Source organism: Pipistrellus kuhlii, unplaced genomic scaffold, assembly GCF_014108245.1.
Source record: "Pipistrellus kuhlii isolate mPipKuh1 unplaced genomic scaffold, mPipKuh1.p scaffold_m20_p_22, whole genome shotgun sequence".
NCBI lineage: Eukaryota > Metazoa > Chordata > Mammalia > Chiroptera > Vespertilionidae > Pipistrellus > Pipistrellus kuhlii.
The window spans coordinates 11,159,757-11,185,475 of NW_023425521.1; the positions used below are offsets into that span (position 1 = coordinate 11,159,757).

At 53.9% G+C, this 25,719-nt stretch overlaps 1 protein-coding gene across 2 annotated transcripts in view; it reads right to left on the reverse strand.

The window, feature by feature from the left end:
- Window positions 1–254: 254 nt before the first annotated feature.
- TBX4 (T-box transcription factor 4) overlaps window positions 255–25,719 on the reverse strand; it is a 30,286-nt gene continuing 4,821 nt past the window's right edge. The window contains exons 4-9 of one of the 2 annotated variants that reach the window (XM_036451427.1): window positions 17,637–17,756; window positions 16,350–16,497; window positions 6,525–6,677; window positions 5,539–5,627; window positions 5,184–5,419; window positions 255–2,190 (exon numbers count right to left, since the gene is read on the reverse strand). In XM_036451427.1, coding sequence (XP_036307320.1) covers window positions 1,574–2,190; window positions 5,184–5,419; window positions 5,539–5,627; window positions 6,525–6,677; window positions 16,350–16,497; window positions 17,637–17,756 — 1,363 coding nt within the window. In that variant the 3' untranslated portion in view covers window positions 255–1,573. Of the gene's footprint in view, window positions 2,194–5,183; window positions 5,420–5,538; window positions 5,628–6,524; window positions 6,678–16,349; window positions 16,498–17,636; window positions 17,757–25,719 lie in introns of both variants that reach the window. The other variant, XM_036451426.1, reaches the window with a different exon arrangement.

Below are 25,719 nucleotides of genomic sequence, written 5' to 3' on the forward strand. Positions count from 1 at the left end.
CACAGTTGTAAAATGGCTTTATGTTCCGATATGCAAAATAAAACATCCATGCTATATAAAAAACACTTGAGGTTCCATATCCTGTTAGCTAATGTGTCTGCTAATAAAATTTAATCTGTACTGTGTGTGTTTATATATATATATATATATATATATATATATATATATATATATATATATATATATTTATATATTTATTTATTCATTTATGTTTTTCTAAACCATTCATAGTTTTTTTTAACATCAAGTGTGTAATAAAAATTTAAATAGATGTATTTCCAAATACCCCTTCCAACGTTTCTTTCTTTCTTTCTTTCTTTTTTTAAGTTTATTCATTTGTAAAGAGCAAAGCTGAATTTGACATGTGGCCTGCATTTGTGAGATATATATATATATATATATTTCTTTCTTTATTTATATAATATATAAATAGCTATTCAGCATGCAAAGAGTTTAGAGATTTCCCAACTTGGATTACAGAGTCTGCACCAGCCTTGTGGATGGTCTGGTGATGTTCAATGCTAAAGAGCTGGGCTGAGGACTCACACCCACCTCGCTGCAGAAGAATGGTCCTTGCTCCTCCGAGCACACTGGCCGAATTTACTGGAAGAAGTGAATGTTTTCTCGATTCTCGTTTTTATTTCTGTTGGGCTTTCCTGCTCCAGAGGCACGGATTTTCTAGGAGCAGAACAGGCTCCGTAGGTGCCTGGCAGCAGCCCCAGCGCAGTCTCCTGGGGACGCTGCCAGGTGAAGTGTGTTTCATAATTGCCAGTCACAGGATGCAGATGGGGCCTGAGAGGCTGAGTCTTGCACAACAGAGGGAGTGAGAGCTTGTGCCTTGGGGACCGAGGGGGAAGGGCTTTGCGCTTTATAAGAAAACCTGAATGATGACAGCGATGCCATAGGTTGCATTTTCCCTCCTCTTAGAGGAAAAAAAAAGTTTTTTTTCATACCCTTCAGATGGCACTTAGCACATGACCCTCTCTGAAGATCAGCCCTCAGAGCTCAGGGATGAATTCCCAGGCCACTCTCTGGGCAGCCAGCTCCACTAAGAGTGTGCTCTGTGGCTGAGCCCACCTCTTGGGTCATATCATAGAACCTTCAGAAGCCAAGGGAGTGGGCCAGAGGCCAAACAAGCTTCTCAGCCCTCCTTGCAAAGAGAAGGCCAGAACCACTAAGATGGGCACGGAGCCCTCCCACCTCTGCGAAGAGAATCCTTCCCCACCTTTCCTGTGGGAGGGACCTCATCCCCTGGCCCTGAGAAAGTCAAATATTATATTATAAAATCTCTAAATAATTCACATGAACTCCCCACTTCCATCCCACCCGTGGGCATGTTCAAGAGATGCCAGATAACAATGGACCCGGGTCCTACAGCCAAAAGCACATCTTTGACAGCTGTGTTTGTTCCATTCCTCAGTTGTATGGCAGAAGATCAAGGCTCTCCAAATGCATGCATGGGCACACACATGCACCCTTTAAACTACCTTCCTGTGTTTCTTGGTAGTGCAGGCCACCCACAGAGGTCAGTGCTGAGCTAACATGGTCTTGGGCTGTCGAGGGGACTTGGGAGTCATCCGTCAGTCCAGTTCTCCACAGTCCCCATGCCTGGATGGTACTGTAAGGAAGCTTCCCGGGATAGGGAGAAGCTCTGCGAGTAGAGAAACTCGTTGGCAGCATTCAGGTGTGGAGAGGGTGGCTTCCGCTCACACACTGTGGGGAGGCCTCGCTCCCTGGGGAAGGCGGCGGCGGGCCCTCGCTCTCGGCCCTGAGGCTGGGAGAGCTGGTTGTAGACGCTGAAGTGGGTGTTTCCCGGTGGCTGGGCGCCCTGAGTGGAGATAGTGGGCAGCCGGGGCATCATGGTGGTGGTGGTGAAGTGCGTCGGGAAGGACTGGTAAGGCACAGTCTCCATGGTCTGAACGCTGTAGCTCGTGTACGGAGAGACCGACGTCCACATGTTACAGCTCAGCGGGGGTGGGGGCAAGTCGTCCACCCCAGACACCCCCGCAATCTCAGGCCCTGAACCCGAGTACATACAGGCTTCTCTTGGGGTCACCTCGCTGCAGTAGGAGGGGCTCAGCATCTGTTGGTCATAGGGAGGGGGAGAACGAAAGTAATGATCCTCCCCCACCGCAGAGGGGGCATCAAGGTAGGAGCGCTTGCAGGGTAGGTCCAGGTGGCGGGCGTTGTCTGCTGAAAGACAAAGAAACCTTCAGGAAGAGCCATTCCCACCAGCCCACGGGTCAGAGCACCCCGGCCAGGAGGCCAGGATAGCCTACCTGTGTCATTCAGGGTCTACCCCTGCCCCGTGTTGCCATGGCACTCCCAAAACCACTTTAATCGGCAACAGCTTTTATAAGGTGGCAGCAGCCGAGAAGCGGTGAGATTCCGGGCCTTGCCCACAGGCACAGGGACACTCCATCACTGGGCACTGGGTCGTGTGTTTAGCCAGGAGGCCCTCAGCTTTGATCCTTTGCCTTGACTCTCGGGGCTGGGAAGAGGCCTTAATGTGTGCTGGCATTCTTAGACTAGACCCACCCTGGCCAAGGAAAGTAGACACAATTGCCAGACCAAACCAGGCCCAGAGGCCACATCTGTCTGAACGAGCCAGGAAATTACAGCCACAGCGTTTCTGCCTCAAGCCTCAGCTCCCAGGAAGGCCTGTAGGAAGCCCAAGCTACCCGCAGGCAAGTTCCTGCTGCTTTTAAAAGAGGAAGTAAACCCTACAAGTGTTCAAAGAAGTCCCATCAAATTGTCATTACACAGATTTCAAGATAGCATTGTTTACAGAATTAAGAAATGGAGCTGATAATAAGTAAAAGGTGACTTCTACTTTTGAGCCTAAACTAATAATACTCTGGGAAAAGATAACCTCAGCTGCCCCAAACCATTCTCAACCACGAGGACTTGACTCTCTAGGGTGGCATGTCCCCCCTGGAATCCAGGGATGACCCAGGCCCCAGGACTTGGGCAGCAGCCCACTCAACAAATTTAAGAGCGCTTGTCCTGTGGCTTATCTTGGCTCACCTCCTGTTTTCTCCAGAGATTCACTCTGGGAGGATGTTCACAGGGCGGGGCCGCCTGAGGCGTGGGCCACGTTTGAAGGCCTGCGCCCAGCTCTGCCCCAGATAGAGGCATCTTCCTTGATGAGGCACTTGCCCTTCTCTCTTACCCAGCTCTCTCCTTCACCCCTCACTCATCCCTCCTCTCCATCTTCTCTCCAGATTCCTCCTTTCTCTCAAGCGCACTAAGCTCTTGAACTTGGAAAGTGGCCCAGTCACTCTAGGTCAGGAGTGAGCAAACTGTTCTGTAAAGGGCCAGATAGTAAATATTTCAGGCTCCGTGGGCCATGTGGAATCTCTCGCCACTACAACAGGTCTCTGAATAATGTTTCATTCAACATCATTTCATTATAACGTTGATGAGGAAAAGTAACCAATTCTGGGCTGGGGCCACTGTGTGGAGTTGGCACGTCCTCTCCACGTCTGTGTGGGTTTTCCCCGGTCCTCCAGTTTCCTCTCGCTTCCCAAAGATGAGGACATGTGGTGAGTTGGCTTGTCTACATTGTCCCTGTCTAAGTGAGGGTGTCTCGGTGCCTTGTGCCCTGAGCTGCCGGGACAGGCTTGAGCCACCTGCCACCCTGAATTGCAAAAGGTTGCAAAATCATTGTCTTAACTTTTTAAATTAACCTTTCTTAAATGTACATATAGTTCACACTTATTTCAGTATGTCATGTTGAAGTGTTTGGCATCTTTATCTAGAGTAGGGGTGTCGAACTCAATCAGAGAAGGGGCCAAAATCTAAAATCCAGCCTAAATCGCGGGCCGAATGGTTTACTGAACAGTCATAAACTGTCATTGTGATGGAAACGCAGCGGAGTGCAGTGATGACAGCGCGGTGCGGGCCACATTGCAAGGCCTGGCGGGACGGATTTGGCCCGCGGGCCTTGTGTTTGACACATGTGATCTAGAGGTTTGATGGTGTTTTGGTGACCAGAACTATGCTGTAGGAACTTAGCTCTTGTTTGTATCCATTAGCCTGCGGTAACACTGCTTTTGTCACGCTTAGTGTTCTTGAGGTCGCAGAGCCTGTGGACGACGTTAAGCCAGGACTTGCCGTTCGCGGCTCTGCTGTCATCACATGAAAGCAGCCATCGACAGCGGGTGAGTAAATGTGTGTGGCTGCACTCCAATACAGCTTTATTTACAGTGCTAACATTTGCATTTCATAGGACGTTCACATATCACGAAATAGTCTTTTGATTTTTTTCAACTATTAAAAAAAATGTAAAAACCGTTTTGTACGGTTCACAGACACAAACAAGAACAGGCAACAGGCCAAATTTAGCCCAAGAGCCACAGTTTGCCAACCCCTGGTCTAGGTGCTTAGATCTAATGGGACTGGTACCAGAGCTCTGCCCGCTGGTACGTACGAGCTGGGCTGAGAGAACATTCTAGATTGCAAGCGAAAGTCCCCAAACTCATTCCCAAGAGAATTTCAGCGACCCCGTGAAGTTTTCTGGTATAATAGCACTAACTGCCCCTTGTTTAAAGAATCTATAGATTTGTAGATGAGACCTGGCACCAGACAGAGCACAGATGTGCTGGTTCTGGCTCAGGGCTCAGCACACACAGCACTGTTGCCTTTGGTCCTGGCCCAAGTCTGCATCCACAATAGCTCATCTCCATTCTCAAAAAGCCTGTGCAGATCCTGCTGTGACGAGGCAGAGAGCCTGCAGTCATGGCTCCAGGTTGCCCCTGTTCTAGGATTGATGAGTGACAGCCCCAGTCCAAAACCTCTGCACTGTGCCCCCTCAGCCTCCGGCCCTGCTCAGAGGCAGAGTCCAGCAGGTTTCGTGCTCTCTGCTCACCCTGTGGAGGCTCTCAAAGCATTGGCTGCAAAGCAACAACACCTGGAGTTGGGAGGGTACCAGTGTCCGCGGACAGCAAGGCTGTGAGCTATCCGTGAGGATTCTGAAGGCTGCCTTAAAAGCAAGAACGAACATCCCTGCCCTAGCCCAGCCATGGTTCCTAATCCTTCAGGCTTGCTCGCCCATGTGTGCACGCACGTGCACATGCGCACGGGTGAGCATCTCTGCGTGCTTCCGTGTGTGGTGGGGAGCGTGTGGGAGGTGAGCTCCACCCCTCCACTGACCCTCCAGGGCTTCCACCCCAGAGATCTACCTCGTCTCTTCAGGCAGTGATAGAAGAGGCTGGAGTCTCTCTGGGCCGGGAAGGTGTTGAGGGGAAGGTCCTGTGGCTCGGCTCCAGCAAACTGCATGTGAGCCCCGTTCTCATACTGGTAGTGCTGCAGCGCCTGGTGGGGGCCGTGCAGGGGGCTGACGTCGGGCTTGGCCGCCAGCTGGGTGGAGACGAGCCTCTGCCTCATGATGCTCTTGGAGATCACAGGGTATTCTTTGCTGGAGCAGCAGGGGGGGGACAGCCAGAGGAAGACAGGAAAGAGTGAAGGTACTTTGAGGATTACCGAGTCCACATACCTGAACCCAGGCTGCCCATCCCACCCCTGGGGAACCCCCACCTCTGTAGCCGGGCCACACGCAGGTCACTGTCGTCACTGCCCCGGAATCCCTTGGCAAAAGGGTTGTTCTCAATTTTCAGCTGTGTGATCTGTCGGGAGAGGACACGCAGTAGAGGTGCTAGGGTAGGGGACTGGGCTGGCCTCGACCCTCCTCCCACCCCAGGCACATGCAGAATTCATGGCAGGGTCTGGGGAAGTTACCCACCCAGCCCTGGGCCCAGTCCTGCTGGGTCCTCCTTGGCCTTACCCTGCACATCTTGTCACTGGCTCTTCTTCACCCTACTCGCTACAGACCCTCCACATCCGTCTTCTGTTCTCTCTGTGCTCCTGACTCAGTCCCTCATCATTCTCCCCCGGTGCCTGTGACAGCTTTCTGTCCCTGTCATCCCTGTCCAGTGCAACTGCCACATCAAGTTTCCAAAGACTGTTCTAGAAGCAAATCTGTCTCTGTCACTCTCTGCCTAAAGTCCACCACAGCCGTGGTCCCTCTGCAGTGACCCCTGACCCCTTATCAGTCCAGCGTGCACGATGTGAGAAGCACAGGCAAAGGCAGAGAGGCCGGTGTGACCATGCAGGGACCAGAGCAGTTTGGTTGGGCTGGGGAGGGTGAGTAGTGGGAGGCAGCCTCTGACCACAGCTGACAGGGCTCCAGGGCTCCCCCTGACCTCACCCCCCTGCCTCTCTGCAGGCCCAGCATACGACCTTTGAATCCCACCAGGGAGAGAGATTATAGACCAAGGGTCCTAATACTGATGCCACAGGGCAAGCTCCACGCTCCAGTTTTTACAGTTACAAACCCTGATCCCTAAGTAGAGAATAATTACTTTGCACAGAGGTCTAGGAGTCTGGTCTCCCTTCCTGCTCATTGGGCCTCTCCCTGCACTGGGCCTGCCTCCACCTCACTGCCTCCAAAGCTGCCCTGCCTGCCTCTCTCTGCAGGCCAGCAGCAATGCCGCGTGGTGTCGGTGGTGGGAGCTGCAGCGTACCTTGTGGTTCTGGTAGGAGGTCACGGAGATGAAGGATGTCTCTGGAAACACGTGGGTGCAGAAGGCTGTGTTTTTGGAGCCAAAAGCATTGTTCTCATCAGCCTTCACGATGTGTAGCCGCGGCTGGTACTTGTGCATGGAGTTGAGAATGATCTGGAAGACAAGGGTCTCATTCTGAGCTCCAGCCCCCACCTCCTGGCCCTTGGCCTCTTTCAGCTGACCCTGGACAGGCTTTCATCTCCTAAAAGCCCAGGCCCCAGCGCCTGACTACAGGGACTGAGCCCAGAAAGGCCCTAAAGTTCCCACGTGAAGAACCAGGCCCCTGGGCTCCAGCACCTCGGCCTGGCCCCAGGAAGTCCCTACGTTAGGTGGCTTCCCTGTGGCAGTGGAGAACTTAGCAGTGTAAAGTGCCCAGGGATCTCAGCAGTGTAGTGGGTGGAATTCTGAGTTACAGACAAAATTCCGGGTTGCCACTGTCTCTCTGTCTGACCTCAGACAAGTAACTGGACGTCTGTCAGCTCCAGTTTTCATATCTGTAAAATGGGATGATAATGCATCACTTACCTGTTTCCCTACCGGCTGACTTCCCCTTGCCTCTCCCTCTTTTTCTTCTGCCTCTTTGCCCCCCTGCCATCTCATCCCTCCCTCCCACTCACGTGTGACCAGCCTTTCGCAGAAACACTCACAATCAGGGCTCAGCCCCCTCCTCACATTTGTCAGCAACAAAAGCAACTTCCCAGCCCAGGAGTCTGTGGAGTGGGGGAGGGAGGGAGCTGAAGAGAATGTTGCACTCTGACCTTTGTCATCTAGCGACTCCTTTGTTCATTCATTCTCAGCCCTCACAGAGGCCTGCTGGGGGTCGTTGGGAGACTCAACTGCATCCTATCCTGAGACGGGCCAGAGGCTGCTCACAGCCCAGGGGGAAGTTCCATCCCAGGCTTGGCACCAAGGTAGGAGACAAAGTTCCTAAAATGAGCCAGAGGAGGCCCGAGGCCCCCAGGTGCCTGGGGCTGGGGTGGTGGGCCGCCCTCATGGCCAAAGCTTATGAAAGAGGCCCGGAGGCATGGCCCGGGTGCCTGGGAGTAACACACAGTAGTGGCTGCTCAAAACCTGCTTCGTTCGACTGTGCCCCACGGTAGCGGCTGCATCGTGTGCCATTAAAATGTATTTTTTTATCGTTGACATTTGCCAGACGCACTCCCCATTGGAGGCAAGACCAGGAATTTGGGGCATTTTATCAGCACTGCTGCTTTTGTTAACCCTTTGGCTCCTGGCTGGCTGGGCTAGGCTGGCCCTGGGTCCCAGTGCCCTTTCCTTTCTCTCCTTTCTCCCCACCTGGTGCTGGAGCCCAGTGAGAGGTTTCCGTTCTGAGTGAGCAGAGCCTGGAGAAGGCCAGGGCCAGGCTCTCTCATGGAAAGCAGGCAGAAGCCTAAGTCTGGGGAGGTCTGCTCGGGCCGCACCCCGGGGACAGGACAGCCCAGAGCCCAGAGCGCAGGTTTGGTTGAGGAGGTAGTTGGCCAGGTGCTGGGCTGTGGGCTCTGGCTTTCCCTGGGTTCCTTGGTTTTGGCCGAGCTGCTCCTTCCAGTAGGAACTAGCTTTTCTGCCTCCTGCACCAGCCACTACCCCTTCGCCCTCAGTGACAAACCTCGGGACCCTCTTGGGGCAAAGACAGAGCTTCCCAAGCCCCAAACCAGGGCCTGCAGCTGGATACCCATTTCCCAACTGGGCCTGCCAGACAGAGACACAATGAGACTAATGACGGGGGTGGGTGGGCTTGATGGATGTCCTTTCCAGGGAAAAGTCCACTGGGGAGAGGAGCTGGTTCTTGGAAAACACCTTCTGGTCCAGTTAGTTCCTCTGTCACCTGCACTATTCCCTCAAGCTGTAGGAGCTAACAAAGGAACTAAGCTCCCACAAGCCCCAGCTACTGAATCCCTGGGAGGCGCTCTAGATGCCCCTAGGAATTCCCAGATTCCTGCCTCTGCATCTTTGCACAAGCAGTTCCCTGTGCTGTTTTCCTCTTCCTTTCCCATTCTCTCTCACAGCTCCTCCAGGAAGCCTTCCTAGATTACTAGGGCCTGCTCTGAACTCCCAGTCCTGAAACTTCCCATGTATTTTCTCTGTGGCCAGGTGCTGGGCTGTGGGCTCTGGCTTTCCCTGGGTTCTTTGGGTTTTGGCCAAGCAGCTCCTTCCAGCAGGAACTAGCTTCCTCCTGACTTCCTATTTCTTCTTGTCCCTTCAACTGAACTAAAAACTCCTCAAGAAAAGGGGCCGTATCTTTATTCCTTTTGTACTTTCCCCCAAAACAGGAACTAGTACGTGCAAGGCAGGGTCACAGGCATGGGGAGACCTGGGCCAGGGTCACAAGCTCTCTATCCACTCCTCTCAGACAAGCTAGCCTCTAAGGCATTTTTCAGGTCAAAAATGGTGATTGAATGTGTGCACAGACAATCTTTCTGAGAGCACACACATGCTCCCCAGCAACAGGACCACCCTGGTCACCTGGCTCTCAGGGGGAGGACACAGGCACCTGCACGTGAGGCTGTGCTGTCCCCCCAGTGACACCTCAGGACCAATGGCAGCGGTCACAGGCTGTAACAGCCAGAGCCACGGGCATTTCAGCCCCCCCTTTCCTCAGAGTCCCCCGCCTCCAGTCCAGTCAGTAGTGACCAAATCCTAGGACTCTGGCTGTAAAACCAAAGCCTCCCCTTTCCCGCTGCGCAGCCCTGGTTCAGACCCACGGTCTCTCACAGGATTTAGGGACAGCCTCCCTGCAGTCTCCATCTACTTCTCTCCATCTCACCTGGGATATGCCCAGTCAGGTACTCCCTGCTCAGAACCTTATGGCTCATCCGAGAAGACCGTCCGTTGTTTGAGAGCAGGGCCCTTTGTATTTCCTCCGCTTGCCTCCATGTCCCCACCACCTCACTCCTGCCAGCATTTAGTCAGCTTCTAGTCATAATGTCACCTTTGATGGTTCCTCCTTACCCCTTGGGATAAACGCCAAACTCCGTAGCCCATCGGACAAAGTCCTGGATTGTCAAACACACCGTCTAGGGGAAGGGAAGCAGACAGGCTGGCAGGGGAATCTGAGAGGAAGAGAGAAATGGCCAGACCTGCAGGGTGTGTAATCCCAGCCTCAGAGAAGTGAAGAAGGGCCTAGAAGCTTCTATGGACCCCTGCTCACCAGCTGCAAGTCCTGAGCAAAGCTCTTCCCCTCCAGTCGTTGGGGTCCCCATCTATAAAGTGAGGCCTTCCTCTAAGTGGTCCCCAATACCCTCCTGACTCTGACCGTCTGGACCCTGGACAGGTGGAGGAAGGAAGTCCCGCCCATGAAACCAACACAAACATAAATTGGAGCCTCAGTCCCATCAGCCGGAGAGAATGTGAGACCAACGCGGGGACTCGCACACCTGGCTTCCCTGGGAAGCTCCTCAGGCGTCACGTTGAACTGCTTTGCCAGAGCCTCACATTTATGTTTGTTGCCAAGAATATTGGGCCAAATGGGCCGGCCACGTCAACAAAGCCCACTGCACGGCTGGTCTCGTCATCATCGCTGTTTTATGGAAATGGGATTCATTATGTCCTGGCTACGATTCAGAAGCCTGTTCTGTTTTAACAACTGCGATAGCGCCAAATATCCATCTTCCCAAGAGATCACCGTAGCATGCTCCGCCAGTGGGGCCCAGAATGATCTACGTTAGAAACACAGAACATTTAGGGTGCGGAGAGGCAGACCTGGGATCTTTCGAGTCCAACCTCCTTGTTTTGCAGACGAGGACCAGGAGGCCGGTGGTGGGGGTGAGACTTGCCCCAGGACACCGGCTGGTCCTGAGAAGAATCCAGATGGCCTCCGAGAGAGCACACGCTGCTCTCCGCAAGCTCAGGCACTGCAGTGGACCCTTGAGCAACATGGCACGAACTGCGTGGATCCACTTACACACCTTTTTCTTTTTTTTTCCAATTGACTCATGCGATTCAAATGGTATTGTTCAAGGGTCAACTCCGAGGTTGGGAATTGCTCTCGGGGCAGTAACCATGGGCCCAGAAACTGCAGTAATAACCAATGTTCACTGAGCATATCCTGTGTGCCACGCCTTGGGCCGAGTATTCTACACACATCATATAATTCACCTTGATAATCCCCGTAAAGTATGCGTTATTATCAGCCCATTTTAACAGAGGCTCAGCTCAGGGAGGTGAAGGCGGTTACCCAACCTTACACAGCCGATGGGAGACAGAATTGGTGTTCACTTCCAAGCCTGAACTTGTACCTGTACCTGGCTGGTGAGGGCCAAACCGAATCTGGAGTTGTATGGGGGCATCCATCTATATGTCCCAAAGTCCCCAGCCAGGGCTCATCGCATTGTCAGGGCTCAGCAAATAGGGGAGGAAAAGGACAGTAATAGGTCTGGGCCCCCACTGGCAAGTTAACAGCCTAAGCTTGCGCGGGGACACCAGCCCCTGGTGGAAGTGTCTTCTCTGTCTACATAGCACCCCCTTCAGCAGGTCCACTCACTCACTCACTGCTGACCAGCACCCACCTTTTGCCAGAAACAGTTCCAGGCACTAGGACATCCTGGTGATTAAAAGCCTTATGGCTTCCTGTTTAGTGGGCAGTCACACAGTCATCCAAAATCAAGCAGAAACCGGTGGTGAGAAAATGCAGTGGGAGAAAGTCCGCATTGATACCGTAATAGTAACAAGATGAAATACAGAACGAGAAAGGTCTAGGATCTTAGGAAGAAAATGTGAATACACTTTCGGAGGACAGAGAGCAGACTCCAACAAAGAGAAAGGCATTCCTACCAATGTCCCTAAGAAAATTTATCATTTATAGCGATTCTCATAAAAATATAAGGAAAAGGGGAGGCCAAAGAAGGTAAAATATATATGGTGACAAAAAGAAAGTAGACTTTGGGTTGGGAGCACACAATGGGGGATACAGATGTGGTATTGTAAAGCTGTTTTCCTGAAACTTGGACGATGTTGGCTCATGATAGCCCAATAATCTAATTTCAATCAATCAGTCTATCAAAATAAGTTTCATTCTTAACACTGCAAGCTTATCCTAAAGTTGATGTGAAAAAAAATACATGAGTCTAGCCCAGGAAACTGAAAAAGAAGAGCGAGAGGAGAGCAGCCCTGCCAGGCACTGAAACCGATTCTGAAGCCTCTGCAGCTAAAACTCTGGCCCCTGAACAGTCGCTGACTCAACTGGGGATTTCGCTCCTGAAATAAGCATCTAAAGCAGGAGAGAGCACTCATCAGTTACCGGTGTCGGCACAACTGGATAGCTCTCTAGAAAAGAATAAAAAAGTTGGATTCACACCTCCTATCAAATGCCAGAACAAAGTCCAAAAGAATCAATGGTTTAAATGTAAAAATAAACCCATAAAACACTAAAAGAAAACAGAAGAAAATTCCCTTGTAAGTGAGGAGTGGATGTGGGCTTCCACTGACTCACAGTGCAGAACGTGTAAGGAAAAGAGCAATGTATTCAATGGAAAACTGCGCAGGAACACCAGCATAGCAAAACCCCAAGACCAGTGACAAACTGGGAAACATACATATAGCTCATATCACAGATAGGAGCTAAGCCTTCCTAATTCATAAAAGTCCTAGAATTGATAAGTAATAAAAAAAAAATCTAAAAAGAAAAATGAGCAAAGGATAAAGAAGAGGAAACACATATAAAAAAGATGCTTCACCTCACTCATAATAAACACATACAAATTAAAACTAAAATTGGTGTCTACATTCCACCCATCAGACTGGCAAAAACCCAAACTTTTCTCTCCCGCCATGCTGGTGAGGCTATAGGATGGCGGGAATATACATCAGTGTAACTAACTCAATGGCGGGCAGAATTACAAATGACAAATCCAAACACCCTTTGAACAGGCACTTTATGGCACAGATATACTTGGCACAGATATACAATGCCATATGCACAAGCTTAATCAAAAGAGAAAAACATAGGAAAACATCTGAGTCCTATAAGGGCTGGCTAAATAATTGATGGAACGATCACGGGTGAAATTCTATGCAGCTGTGAAAAAAGGAACGGAACCATCACCCTGAGATATTGTACAAGGTTGACAAAGCAAAGTGCAGAAAAGGGTGTGTAGTATGCTCCCGTTTGTGTCTAAAGGGAGGGATCTGAGATTCTGCATTCTGCTTGTCTACGCAAAAAGAAACGCTGAAAAGAATCAGTAACATTGGTTACCGGTGGCTGGGATTGGGAGAAACTAGATGGAGGAAAGAAGACATTTTGGTTTATTCATTGGTTTATTTTTAAACCCTGTGAATGCATTTCCTATTCAAAAATAAAAGTGACAAATGAGTATAAAATTGTAACTGTGGGAAGTACTAGGGTAGAAAGGTGCTCAAAATTCTGAAAGCCTATAGAGGGTCCCTGAACTGTCTCCCTGAAGAGGTGGCACGTGAGCTTGGATCCCAAGCTGGGGAGGGACTAAGTAGGTGAAGAGGCTTGCAGCCAGAGGAGCAGGAGGAGGCAGCACACTGAGGGGACTGTGCCCATGTTACTTTGTGGCCAAGGAGCTGCAGCCCACACCGCCAGCCCTGGGTGAACTCAGCCTCTGGAACAGACTCAAAAATCAAATTCATGTCAGAAATCATAAACTGACCTTCCTCCTCAGGAATCTGGGAGACTTGAGACAAGAAAAGTAAGACCTGTGTGCCAGCCATCTCCATGCCCCACCGTGGGAAACAGACCCTACCCCAGGGAGGCCCTCAGCTTCCCGAAGCCTCTCCTTACACCCACGGTCATTGGCCCATGGACACACGGTGGGGCGGCAGGTAGGAAGGCATGATGGGCAAGCAGCCAGCACAGCCAGCAGAAGTGGAGCCAAACTGGGGCTGTATGGAGGCAACTCAGTCCTACCCCAACCCCTGATCCTTTCTGCCCCTGCTGCCTGCCTTGTCTATGGCCTTGGGTTTTATTCCACAACCCAGGGGTCATACCTTAAACCTTTTCTTTTTCTAAAATATTTTATTGATTTTTTTTTTACAGAGAGGAAGGGAGAGAGATGAAAGAGACATCAACCAGCTGCCTCCTGCACACCCCCTACCGGGAATGTGCCGGCAACCAAGGTACGTGCCCTTGACTGGAATCGAACCTGGGACCTTTCAGTCCGCAGGCCGACACTCTATCTACTGAGCCAAACTGGTTTTGACTACCCTGAACCTTTTCAAGTCAGAACCCAGTCCTGTCTTTCAGAGCATGTGGTCATGTGACCTAAGGGGGTCTTTGTCCCGGATCCTCTGCCTGTCATGCAGGACAAGCTGCCCGGGCTGCCCAGCCCCAGCCCTCCCAGCCCTGGATCCTTCTCCTGGTGGAAGCCTGCAATTGGGAGGCAGCCGCTAGATAAAGCCCCTCAAGTGCTGTGAGAAAAGTCCAAAGTCCATTTAGCTGGAGAACGGTACCTGAGGTTTGGAAGCTCTTGGGAATAACAACATTTGGAGATGAGTTAGGCAGAAGGAAGGACTTGTTGGGGGCAAGTTCACAGTATGAGATGGTCCTTTCCCAGGTTCCTGCACTGAGAAGCCAAGAAGGGCGATTTGGAGAGTTCGCCGCTACCGTGGGCACAGGCCAAGGAACAGGGAGCCCAGGTCCAGGCCCTGATATGTCTAGGAAGTTAACCCGTCCTGCACCGCCTCGCCTGCACGGCCAACGCCCGCTCCCTCCCCTGCGGCGCTCCAAGCAGCTGTGAAGTGATGGCCTGCGCCTTGGGTACAGAAAGGCAGATGGAGAAGCCGAGAGTGCTGAACTGAAGTCAGAAAGCAGGGTCCAAGCACTGCTCCCAGCTCCTGAGACAATCACTGCATCTTCTGAGCCCTGCCACCCCACAGGGGGTGTCATAACCAATAAACTGCACATGCTTCGTAGGGGATGGGGGAGAAGGAAGATGCCCTGCAGGCATGGCAAGTAGTCCGGGGCACCCCCCACCACAACCCCTCAAGCAGCCCCACTGGGTTAGTGCAAGCCCCTAGGGGCCTCAGTAGAGCCACCAAAGAGGCAAGTCAGGCTGGGAAAACCTGCTTCTGGGCTTGCAAGGGTAGGTCTGTCTCCCACTCTTAAAAAGCCCATCTTTTCAGCCCCTTGACTCTCTCCCCTGCCGTTTTCTGCAGAGGTGTCAGGGAGGTGGAAGAGTCCCCTCAGGCATCCCTGCAGCTGTGCATCCAAAATTCTCACCAGAGCTTTGATTCCTGGGTCCCCTGGCCACTCACCCAAAGATTTGGCTCCTGTCACGCTCTGTGCTCACTCCAGAAGTCTGTCCCCTGGGGCCTGCAGTGTGTGCAGTTGTGGGCACAGATGTGCTTGTCTGCTAGGTTCCCTACCTCACTAACCTTCCGAGGTTGGTTTCATAATCTGGCCAAGCAGAAGAGGCTGGGAGGAGCTGCTGGGAACAAAGTCTTGGCCAGGACGGTGCTCAGGAAGACCTTGAAGGCCCCTCTCCCCTCAGTTGCAAGGCCCTGTGCCCTGGGAGGCGGGGGCTTGGCTGACCTTTCCCATTGGATGGCTGGCTTGTCTCTGCCCCCACGACAGGTTGGGGCTGCATGAGCACAGGCCACTGTGCACACCTGCACGTCTCTGCCATACACCCAACAGCACTTACTGGCCCTGCATGGGGAAAACCCGGGCTGCTTGTAAAACGGATAAGTTGGGAGTCAATTACATTAATTAAGCATTCTCATAGTTGCCTGTTTATGAATCACCAACTCAGAAAAGAATGGAAGAGACGCTAAGAAAATCAGAGCTAAGAGCTGCTTGCTAGTAACTTACTGGTCAATTGGAAACACAGCAATGTTGGCATTTTCCACGGGGAACTATGATTCACAGAATTCTGATTTGCACGCAGATCTCCAGAAATAGAACTGAGGCTTGAAAGAGGCACGTACCTGCCTGCACACCCCACCACTGCTTCCCCCACCACCATGCACACCTGAGCGCTAGGTGGGCAGCCCGGTAACTGCATCTTGGAGGCTCTCATGCACCCGCATCACCCTCACCCCACCCTGCACTTCCAGGGTAACCATGGGTAGCCTAGAGGGGTAGGGCCTGTGCCCTGGCACCTAACACCAGGTCTCCAGACTTCAGTTTGCCCCACGCACTTGAGCTAAAAATTTCCACATAAAAAGCTTTTTGTGGGTCTGCCAGGGCCAGATGGCGAAAGACTAAGCTTTAGCAGCCTGGATGGGGCGTCAACAGCAGCATCCGTAGGGCTTCAGAATCTCTTTCGAGAGCCAGGTCCCAGGCAAGGCCAGGAAGGAGTGGACAGGAGCCAAAGCAAGGCTCCCCTTCCAGAGGGCAGGCAGCTGCCAGGCCAAGCAGACAGACTCGCCAAAGAGAGGCTTGGACTCACCGTGGCTCTTTCTCAAGGAAGTGGACTGTTTTATGCTCCAGCAAGGCCAAACCTGGGGAAACTGAAGCTGGGCGATCGAACCCATCATCGCCATCATTGTCGTCACAGCCGCCTTTTGTTTAGAGCCTCCTTGGTGAAAGTTGTTTCCCGCATATTCTCTTGTTTAATTCTCACACCCAGGGAAAGTGTGTGTGGTCATCTTCCCTTTCTAGACAAGGAAACTAAGGCTCCAAAAGACTAAGAAACTCGCCCAAAGTCACGCAGCCAGTAAGCACTAAGGGAAGGATGTGCAACTGTGGGGACTGGGACCTTGGCTCCTGCCACAATCTGGTCTGACAGGTGCCAAAGCCTGGAGCAGGAGCCACAGAGTGAATTCAACCCATCCATCCGCAGCCAGCCCTGGACTCGCCCTCGGGGCCAGGTGGTCCCTTCTTACATGGCCGAAGGGGTCCAAGTGGTTGTTTGTCAGCTTCAGCTTCTGGAAGGAGACCAGCTGCCTCATCCAGTGGGCCCCAGTCGCTGGAGAATCCGGGTGGACGTACAGCCTTCCTGGCATGGCGGGCTCCGCCTTCCCTGCCACCATCCTGCCAACAGAGCAATGGGCCACAGCAGGGGGTTACCCCAGAGTCCCCGTCCCCTCTGAGAGCAAATCCTCATAGACCTGAAGGGGAAAGTCGATGCTGGTCCCATCACACTGACAATTTAGGACTTTGGGGGTAGCAGTGGAGCACAGAAGAAAGCGTGAAAGAGAAAGGGATATTACACAGAAATGTCATTGTTTACTAGAAGGAATGGGGCGAACCACAAATGTATCATATTATGGGGGACTTAGGCAGCACTTCTCTGTGTTGTATAGACCATTTTAAATGTTACAAATTAGATTATCTGGAGGGAGCGTCTCAGAGGACCCAGACAACTTTCAGATTTCTTGCCCCCAAAACAATGCTTGTCCCAAAGAAATTAATTGGCCTTGGTCCCCTCAGCCAGAGCTAATACAGCCCGAGAGAGAAGTAGAAACGTAGTCCTGGGCAGGACTGGCCACTGAATCCACACGCCACACGCCACTCGCCAGGGAGCCCACGTCCCAGGGTGCTGATCCATTTGGGCCCTCGCTCTCTTTGAGCGCCGTCCTGGGCTCTGGGGGCAGACAGGGCACTAAGAAGGTGGGGGCCCAGTGTTTATGTACCCGGCCCCAGCCTGGGTTTGCCCTTCGATCCAGCCCCTTGCCAAAGGGTCCCGTCATCCAACCACAGGACCCACTGACTCTGGGTGGGACACACAATGCAGCCGGGCAAAAAGGAAGTGAGTGGAGAAATAGGAGAGAGATGCCACAGAGCAGACAGCTAGACCCCACCGGGAAACGGCTACCGTCCTCCCCCCGCGCAGCAATGCCAGAGCCCAAATCAACCCGAGTGGGTGTTTGCCTGTCACCCACGGCATAGTCAGCAGTCCTGTTTGTCCACAGCTGTGGGGAGAGCTCAGCCCCTGGAATCCACCCAGCACCGCAGCTCATGTTCATGTCCAGCCCAGCCCCGCCTGCAGCGGGTGTGCAGACATCTGCCTGCCCTACTGCCTCTGCAGACCCCGCTCCCCAGGCTGCAGATCTGGGCAGTCATTGGGACTAACTGGTGAGTCCTTGGAGCAGACATCAGGGGGCGATGGGTGTGGCAAATGGAAAGAGCAGCAGAGGAAAGGCAGGTGAGGTGAGGGTCCCAGTTCTTACCATTTGTTGTCACAGAACTTGTAGCGGTGGTCATCCGCAGGGACGATGTCAATCAGCAGGATGTATTTGGTCTTGGGGTTCATGCCCGTGACCTTTACCTTGTAGCTGGGGAACATCCTCCTGGGAGAAGCCAAAGGGTGAGGCGGAGGCATGGTCAGAGCACCAGCAGAGATGGCACAGAGTGAGCAAGGGGGGCAGAAGGCCTGAAGGGGCATCGGTCAGAGCTGTGGGATCCGTGTACATCACTTCCCTCTCTGGCCTCAGCCTCCCCCTACACAAGGAGAGGAATGCACTAGCCACTCGCTCTGAGCCCCTGCAGCTGTCAGTCTGTGTGTCTAGAAGGAGGGTTTACATGGTTTCCCTAACTGAATCCCCACCCCCAGCCTCGTGGCTGTGAGCAGGCAAAGCACAGAGGCCCTGGTCAGGATCCTGAGAGAGGATTTTGATGCCAAGCTGCCTGCCTTAATTTCCCTCCTGTCCTTCACCAGTCTGTGGGCAGCTAAAATTCTGGGGTGCTGTTACAGGAGGCCAGAGCAGCAGACTTAGGAGTCTGCCAGCTGCTCCGTTAACCAATGAGATGGCTCCTCTGCTCATTTCTCTGTGGAAACCTCAGGCCTCAAAGCAACTTGCAGGTGAGCAGGAGAGTTCTGCTAGGGGTTCCTTCGGTGCTTAGCAGAGATGAACGTTTGTGGGGGGGCCTGCCCACAGGAACTGGGTGCTGGGGAAGTCAGCCCGGGAGTCTCAGGAGAAAGGCACAGATTCCAGAGCCACTCTGTGTGACTCACAGCCTGCCCTCCCCACCCCCACCCCACCCCTCCACCACTACCACCACCACCAGCACCACCACCAGCACCACCACCACCACCACCACCACCACCACTACCAGCACCCCACCACCACCACCACCACCACCCCACCCCTCCACCACTACCACCACCACCAGCACCACCACCACCACCACCACCACTACCAGCACCCCACCACTACCACCAGAACCCCTCCCCCCCACCACCCCACCACCACCACCCCACCCCTCCACCACTACCACCACCACCACCCCCACCCCACCACCACCACCACCAGCGGGAGGCCGTGGACAGTGCGCTCGGCTCTCTCAGCTTCTTTATCTCTAAGATGCAGATATTACTACGTATCCCATAGGTTGCTGTGTGGATTAAATGAATCCATGCACCACAAATACCATGGACCCCACTGCGCTGCTCTCTCCACACACCTGAGGGATGACCTGCCTCTAAGAAAATAGATACATCAAAAGAAGCTTTCCAGTCCCTGCAGCCCATGCTGAGACTTTCCAGGACCTGGAGGCTCAGAGAACATTCTAGAGAAGAGCTTCCCCAGGCCCCTCAGCACATAGACACAGACAACAGCATGCACACACACCTGCAGGGCACACCTCCGTCCCCCGTCACCAGGTCCCTGACACCGGACTTCCTCAGAGGGGCAGACAGTTGTCCTCAGACACCCCGTCCCTCCTAGAGAGCCTCTCACAAGTGTCCCCTGAGAGAGGCAGGCCCCAAACCTAAATGAGGACATGAAGGGCCAAGTCCCCTGAGCCCAACCTGCCCGCTCCAGGAAAGCCATCAGGAGGTCCTCTGCCTTTCACAACGCTGAGAGACGACCCAGGGGCCCTCAAGAGAAGCTGTCCTGGACACCTCCGATTATTGGAGTCCCCCGATTTATCAACAGGGGTACCTGCTTACCTAGACAGGGCAAGGCTTCCATAAGCTGCCAGACCCCACAGCAAGGCCAGGTCAGGCCCTGAGGTGCAGGGCTCCACTCCACTCCCCAGCCTGGCCACGTGTGTGCCCCCTCTTGCTGGAGGAGAGGCGGGGAAGGCTGCAGGGCCGGGATGTGGGAGGTGTGTGACCGTGTGGATGCACCAGTGCGTATGGTGGCATGAGAGGTGGAGTGCGCATGCGTGCATGTGTGCGTGCCTAGAGGCAGGAGGGAAGTTCTAGCTGCAAGTCTAGGGACTTATAAACCGTGTGGAAGAATTTGTCTCAGATGTCAATTGAAAGCATTTTCAAATGTCCACCCCACCCCCTCTCCAGGACCGGGAAGTGAGAGGGCTCAGGAACCCAATCCTGCTGCTCCCCACCCCCCTGCCTAGCCTGGGGGCACAGCTGGAGCCGCACCACCCTCGTTCCTGGCCCAGCCTCTCCCCTGGTGGGCCTAAGCCTGAGGGGGGCCGCAGCTGCCTCAGCTCCCCCTCCCTGGGCCTGGGCGGGGGGGGGGGGGGGGGGGGGCACACACACCCTGTCCTTTCCAGGCACCATTTTATAACTGCCACGGAAACAGCCACAAAATGGGGCAGCCCTGGCTGTGCGTGGCTGCTGGGTACCAGTGCCCTGCACGTGCCCTGCTTCTCCTATTACCACCCCAGTGGCAACAGCAGAGGGCCGGCATGGCTTCCCCCAGGCCAAAGGGGGCTGCGAGACTAGGGCTCTCTGCCACTTCTGCAGGCTTCGCAGCCTGGGGTCCTGTCCTCCGCCTTCTGCTCCCCATTGCGTCCACTTCAGCAGTGCAGGGGGCCAGGCTGGCTGGGGTGCTTTTCTGACAGCCAGCAAAGAGCCTGCGCCAGGCCCTCCAAGGCCCGGAGCCTGCATCCCATGATTTGCCTTCTGCTAGAAACTGATTACAGACCAGACCCCTGGCTGTGGTAAGGTCTCAGGAGGTTTTGCAGGAGGTAGGGCAAGGACAGAGTGAAGGAATCTCATCTCGCAGCCTCTGCCCTCCTGCCCACCAACCCCCCCTCCTTAGGAAGCAGGGAGGGAGATGGGACACCTGGTCTGAAGGGGGAGTTCAGAGGCTCCTCCGTGAGCTCCCTTCCTTCATGGAAAGGTACCTCCTCTCTGCCGGGTTCAGTGGTGAGACCCCTGGGCCACAGAGAACACACTGCGGGGACCCCAAGCCCAGCCACATTCCCTCTAGGGGGCTCTAGCAGGAGGGAGCTGCCCTGTGAGGGGGAGAGGCTGAGTGTGATGGGAAAGCTCCCCTGCCCCCCAGGCTCTGCCCAAGCTGAGGGCACCTGCCCTGGCTCCAGAGGCTGGGCACGGGAGGGATCGATCCGCAGGTAGGCGGCACTGAGGCCCCTGAGGCCAGGCCGGGCTTGGGAGCCGGACTCCCCTCTAGTCTCACTGGCACTGCCGAGGTCCTCCCCACTGAGCCCGATGAGCGGACGGGGTGATACTGTTTCTGTGACTGCGGCTAAAATGTACTGAATCTGGCGCCTGTGTGGGAAATGAACTCCTCAGTGGGAAGGGGAAGGAGTGGCCACGAAGGGAGGCAATGACCCAGCAGCCGGCATCCCACGCAGCCCCGCCACCAGCGCTGGATGTCAAGTCCTGGCTCGCTGGTCCCAGACACCTTGCGCCCCCCCCCCCCCCCCCCCCCCCCCCCGCCCCAGCCCTGAGCTCCTCTCTCCATCCTTCCCCCGCGCCCCACTTGCCTCTCCCGGCGCCCCACCAGTCTCCCCATCCTCACCTCGCGCCGTCAGTCCTCTCCCCGAGTCCTGCCCGCCGCCTCCCCTCCCTCCACCCTCTCCCCGCCCCTCCGCACCTTCCGCGCGGCCCCGCGAGCCTTCCCTCTGCCCGGCGCCCTCTCCGCCGGCTCCGGACCCGCAGGAGGAGCTCCCAGCGCGGAAACGGCTCCGCCGGGGAGTAAACAAGCCGCCTGCCCGCCGGCCTGGGGGGAGATGAAAGCCGGGCTCCTCCTCTGATCATGCAACAGGCTGTGAGAGGGTGCGGGGCTGAGCCTTTATCTGCTTCATACTCGGAAATGGTTTTAGAATGAGCTGCTAAGATAAGCTTCCTTGGACGGGGCTCGGAGAAACGGCTTGAGGACATTTTGACTTTTGGCAACAAATCCTTAAATGCAAACTCGCCGCTGAGCGGGAAGACGCAAGTTACAGCTGGGCTCAGAGCGCCGCCAATTCAAAGCACTGGCCCGTTCGCCCCACCAAGCCCGCAAGCGGGACAGGGAATAGCGACCTAAGGGACTCACCAATTCTCCCCCCCCCCCCCCCCCAGCGGGTCCCCAAGCCTCAACCCACCGCAGCTCCGATTCCCTGGGGTGGACCCGGGGAGCAGCTCTGGGTGCTTTCCTTTAAATGTAGGTGCAGCACCAAACCGGAGGGGTGAGGAGTCTGGAGAGAGATTCCCACGGGCGGGTAGAGGTGGTGACTGCAGGGCCCACGAGGGATTCTGCGGGCTGGGAGCAATCTGTTTCTTTATCTGGGTGGTGGTTACACGGGTTGCTCACTCTGTGAAAGTCTATAGAGCTGCACAATTAAGAATTGCTCACTTTTCTGCAAGAATGTTCCACTTCCATAAAATTGACTTTAAAATTTATACACACATGCACACACGGACAGACCCTGGAGCGCAGATTCTGAAAGGAACAGGCTGCAGGGAAGAAGGTAGGGGGTCCAGAGAAGACCTCACCAGTCTTTCTAGCCCTAGTTTCTGGGGATCTTGAGGAAGAATTCGGGATATATTGGGAAGGGGCCAGGGCCCAGCAACCAAGGCTGAGTTTGGGGGCTGTTGTGGGGCCAAATCTTTTGTAGCCAAATGACTTCTGAGAGCAATACCACAGCTACGTAATTTATTTCCATTTTACACACACACACACACACACACACACACACACACACACACACACACAGTTTTCTAACTCACTCAGAGCATTTTTAAGAAATATTTTCCCTGAGGTGGGGGCAGGAATGAGGGTGTGTGGAATGGATGCTGTTTGGGAAGGTCAGTTTCTTCTCTGAGATTCTTTTTTTAAAAGACATTTCCTTCTGATAGACTTTTGCTTTCAGAAAATACTTTAAAAAGAGATCAAAGCACTCTCTCCCCAGTCCACTTTCCCAGTGTCTTCAACCCTTACTTCTCTTATCACCCACGCCACTGAGCTCTGACGCTGTGTATACAGAGCGAGGGCAATTGGCTTTGAAGGCCCGGATTAAGCCAGGCCAAATCCTTGCCTCAGAATAACAAACAATACAGGTTCAACAGGAGTTCTCATCGGTAGTTCATTTTTCAAACGCAAATTCACTGTCACTAACACAAGCAACATTGAACTCAACAGGCTCTGAAGGCTGATAGTGGAGATTTATCTGGTGGCACAACCATGACCTAGGAGTAGGGCCGTCAGACGGTTAGGAAATTTTCATTTTGGGGAGGTTTATATTTAAATTTCTGCGGAACTCACTTTTATCTGTGTTTGGGAGGGAAAAAAATGCAGTTTCTCACATGTATCAAGCTTGGATGTAGGGAGGCAGAAAAAGGGTCTGCTCTCTGCAGACCACAACATGAACCTTCTGGGTGCGGGGCCCACGAGGGACAGAGACTGGCTGGGGAGGGGTCTGGCCACATCTATGCCGGAGCATTCAGAAATCAGAAATTGATGTGTCACGCTCTGGTTGGCACCTTCTTATTCACCAGATTCAGTTGTTCGAGAATTCAAACTCACTCCTGTGGCTTCAGGCCTTCAAAGGCTGAAGGGCGAGAGGTTTGTGACTCAAAGACTCAAACTGACTTGAGAACATTCTGTTCCCTCTTCTCCAGGACCCACCCTGCCCCTAACCAGCCAGGCTCTTAGGGCAGAGCAACAGCCCCGGGTCAAAACATTGCCCTGGCCCCGTAAATAAGCAATCAAGGACGTTTCTCAAAGTTGGGGTGGGGAGACCTGGTAACGGTCTGACTCTGCTTCTATCTACAAGAGCCAGTGTCTTTCTCTGGGATCGGGCTGATGTCCGACTCTAACAGTCTAGGACTCTGTGCATCAAGGCTTAGGAGAAGGGTCCAGGTCATTGCTGAGAAATGGAAGTGTTGATAGAGACACGAAGAAGAGAAGAGGGAGAGGCGAGGGAGAGGCACTGGACAGGAGGTTGAAGAGCCACCAGCCCAAGCAAAGCAAGCTGCCTCCTGAGGCTGCATGGGAGAGGGGCGCGGCGGGGGGTGGAGGGAGGGGGAGACAGGGACCAGAGCAGTGAAAGTGGTCTCGGAAGTCAGTGGGCAGCTATGTGGGAGGAAAAGCGGCTGTGAGAACTCTGGGGGAGGGGAAGGCCAGTGGCTTTCAGACCTGGTGCAAGGATAACTTTCTGCCAGAGAAAGGAAAGACTGCTGAATCCATACCTGGCCAACATCATCACAACCATTTTTAAAATTATATCATCAGTCCCTGTGGCCCATCTCTAAGTCTCCACCAGAATCAGGCACAAAACTTTGCCTGAAGCCAGTCACCTCTGAAAGTGTGTGTGTGTTTGGGGGAGAAGGGGGGGAGGAGGAGGGAGACCCAAGCAGATGCAGGAAACCCCACTGAGAAAAATCACTAATGCCTTTTGTTTAAAATGGCAGAGGCCAGGCATGCCCAAAAACCCACTGGCCATTTATTTTCTAGAGACAAGGTTATTTCTGCTGCTTAAAAATGGAAGTTCTGAATCTTTGTCTCCTTTCCCTCAGTCCACCACAGCAGTCACAAGAACCAAATCCCCCCCTCTTCACACCTGTAATCCACTCAGCAACTGACCACGCACCGACCACAGGATCCCCGGTTTGAGCTCACACTACTGGGGGGAAAAAAAAGGAAGGCAGGTAGATCTGTAGTCACCACCTCTGTTTTGCCACAGGAAGTTCAGGCTTTGCCCAAGTGCACTGAGCTAGGAAAAGGCAGGGTTTGTGACACCTGCCCTCCCCACTCACCTCATAACCACTCCATGTGGAACCAGCCCTCAGCCAGGCTCCCCTAAGGCATCCTCCTTCCCCATCCCCCACAGGCAGCAAATTCAGGCCCTGACACCTAACTGCTCCCTCTCCCGATAGAGACCCTGAGTGGCCAGGCCACCTCCCTGACTTAGGCGTGACCCCCCAACCCCAACAAAATAAAGGAAAGCTCACAAGGCCAGCCAGCACCCCTGCACCGCAAACCACCACCCTTTGTTTCCTTTGAAGGGCCTAAGCAGTTCAACGGCCGTTCTCCAAACAGTAGGGGAAGAATGCTGAGTGGATACCAGACGTTTCTCTTGCCTATGGTTCACATTGTTAGCATTTGTTACATTAATGTTATAGCTAGCATTTATTGTGTGCTTACATGTGCAGGAGGTGTGCTGCGTGTTGCACATACAACGGTCTGAAGACACACCTATTGTTTTACAGCCGGGGACGAGGGGGGGCAGAGACCCTCGCCTGCGGGTCGCCCAGATGGAAGTAGCTGAGCAGCAACCGAAGCCCCTGCTGTCGGCCTCCAGATCCCTGGCTGACGCTTCACCGTCTTAGTCTTCAGAAAACCCAGTTATGGGCCCACAGCCAGGCCAAGGGACAGCTTCACAACTAACCTGTCCCCCAACCATCACAACCAAGTGTGAGTATGTGGAGGAGGAGGTGGGCGGGAGGAGAAAAGGGGGTCCTGAACCTGGACTTTCCAGCGTCTCTGTCTCTGACCATCTCCCTTCACCTGAGAACCACGCCGCTCTCTCCACCTCTGCCCCACCCGGACGGACGCTGCCCCCGCCAATCTCTCCGCCAAGCCCATCTGCATCTTCCTCCTCTCACCCTCTCCTCCCGGTCCTCTCCCACAGACACCAGCACATTTTAAAGATGTTTCCACTTTATAAATCATCCCTCTCTGGCAGCCACTGAGAGCTGCTCCTCAAACAACACACGCGCAGGGCCCAGTGTGCCTTCCCCTTGGCCAAGGAGGGGGCTGGCACGGGAAAGCATCACGGGGGGTTGGGAGGGGGTGGGGGGGTGGGGGGGTGAGAGAGTTGGGGTTTACGCTGCCCCCATTGCGTTATGGAAATAGGAAAACACGATCCCTTCCCCCACGGGGATCATCAATGCAATCCTGCAAAACCCTGCAGACCCCCAAAAGGAGGACAAGGCGGCTGTCCAGGGAGCACAACTGCTGGAGCCGGGGCCCTGGAGGCCCAGAGCAGCGACCCTTACTTCCAGTCCTTCACATGGTGCTCTCAGTGGGGGTGGCCCCTGTGGTTGCCCACACCCTGTGGAAGTGCTCTCCGGACTTGGGGCTAAGGCCAGAGCAGTGAGGGAGCTCTCATCGT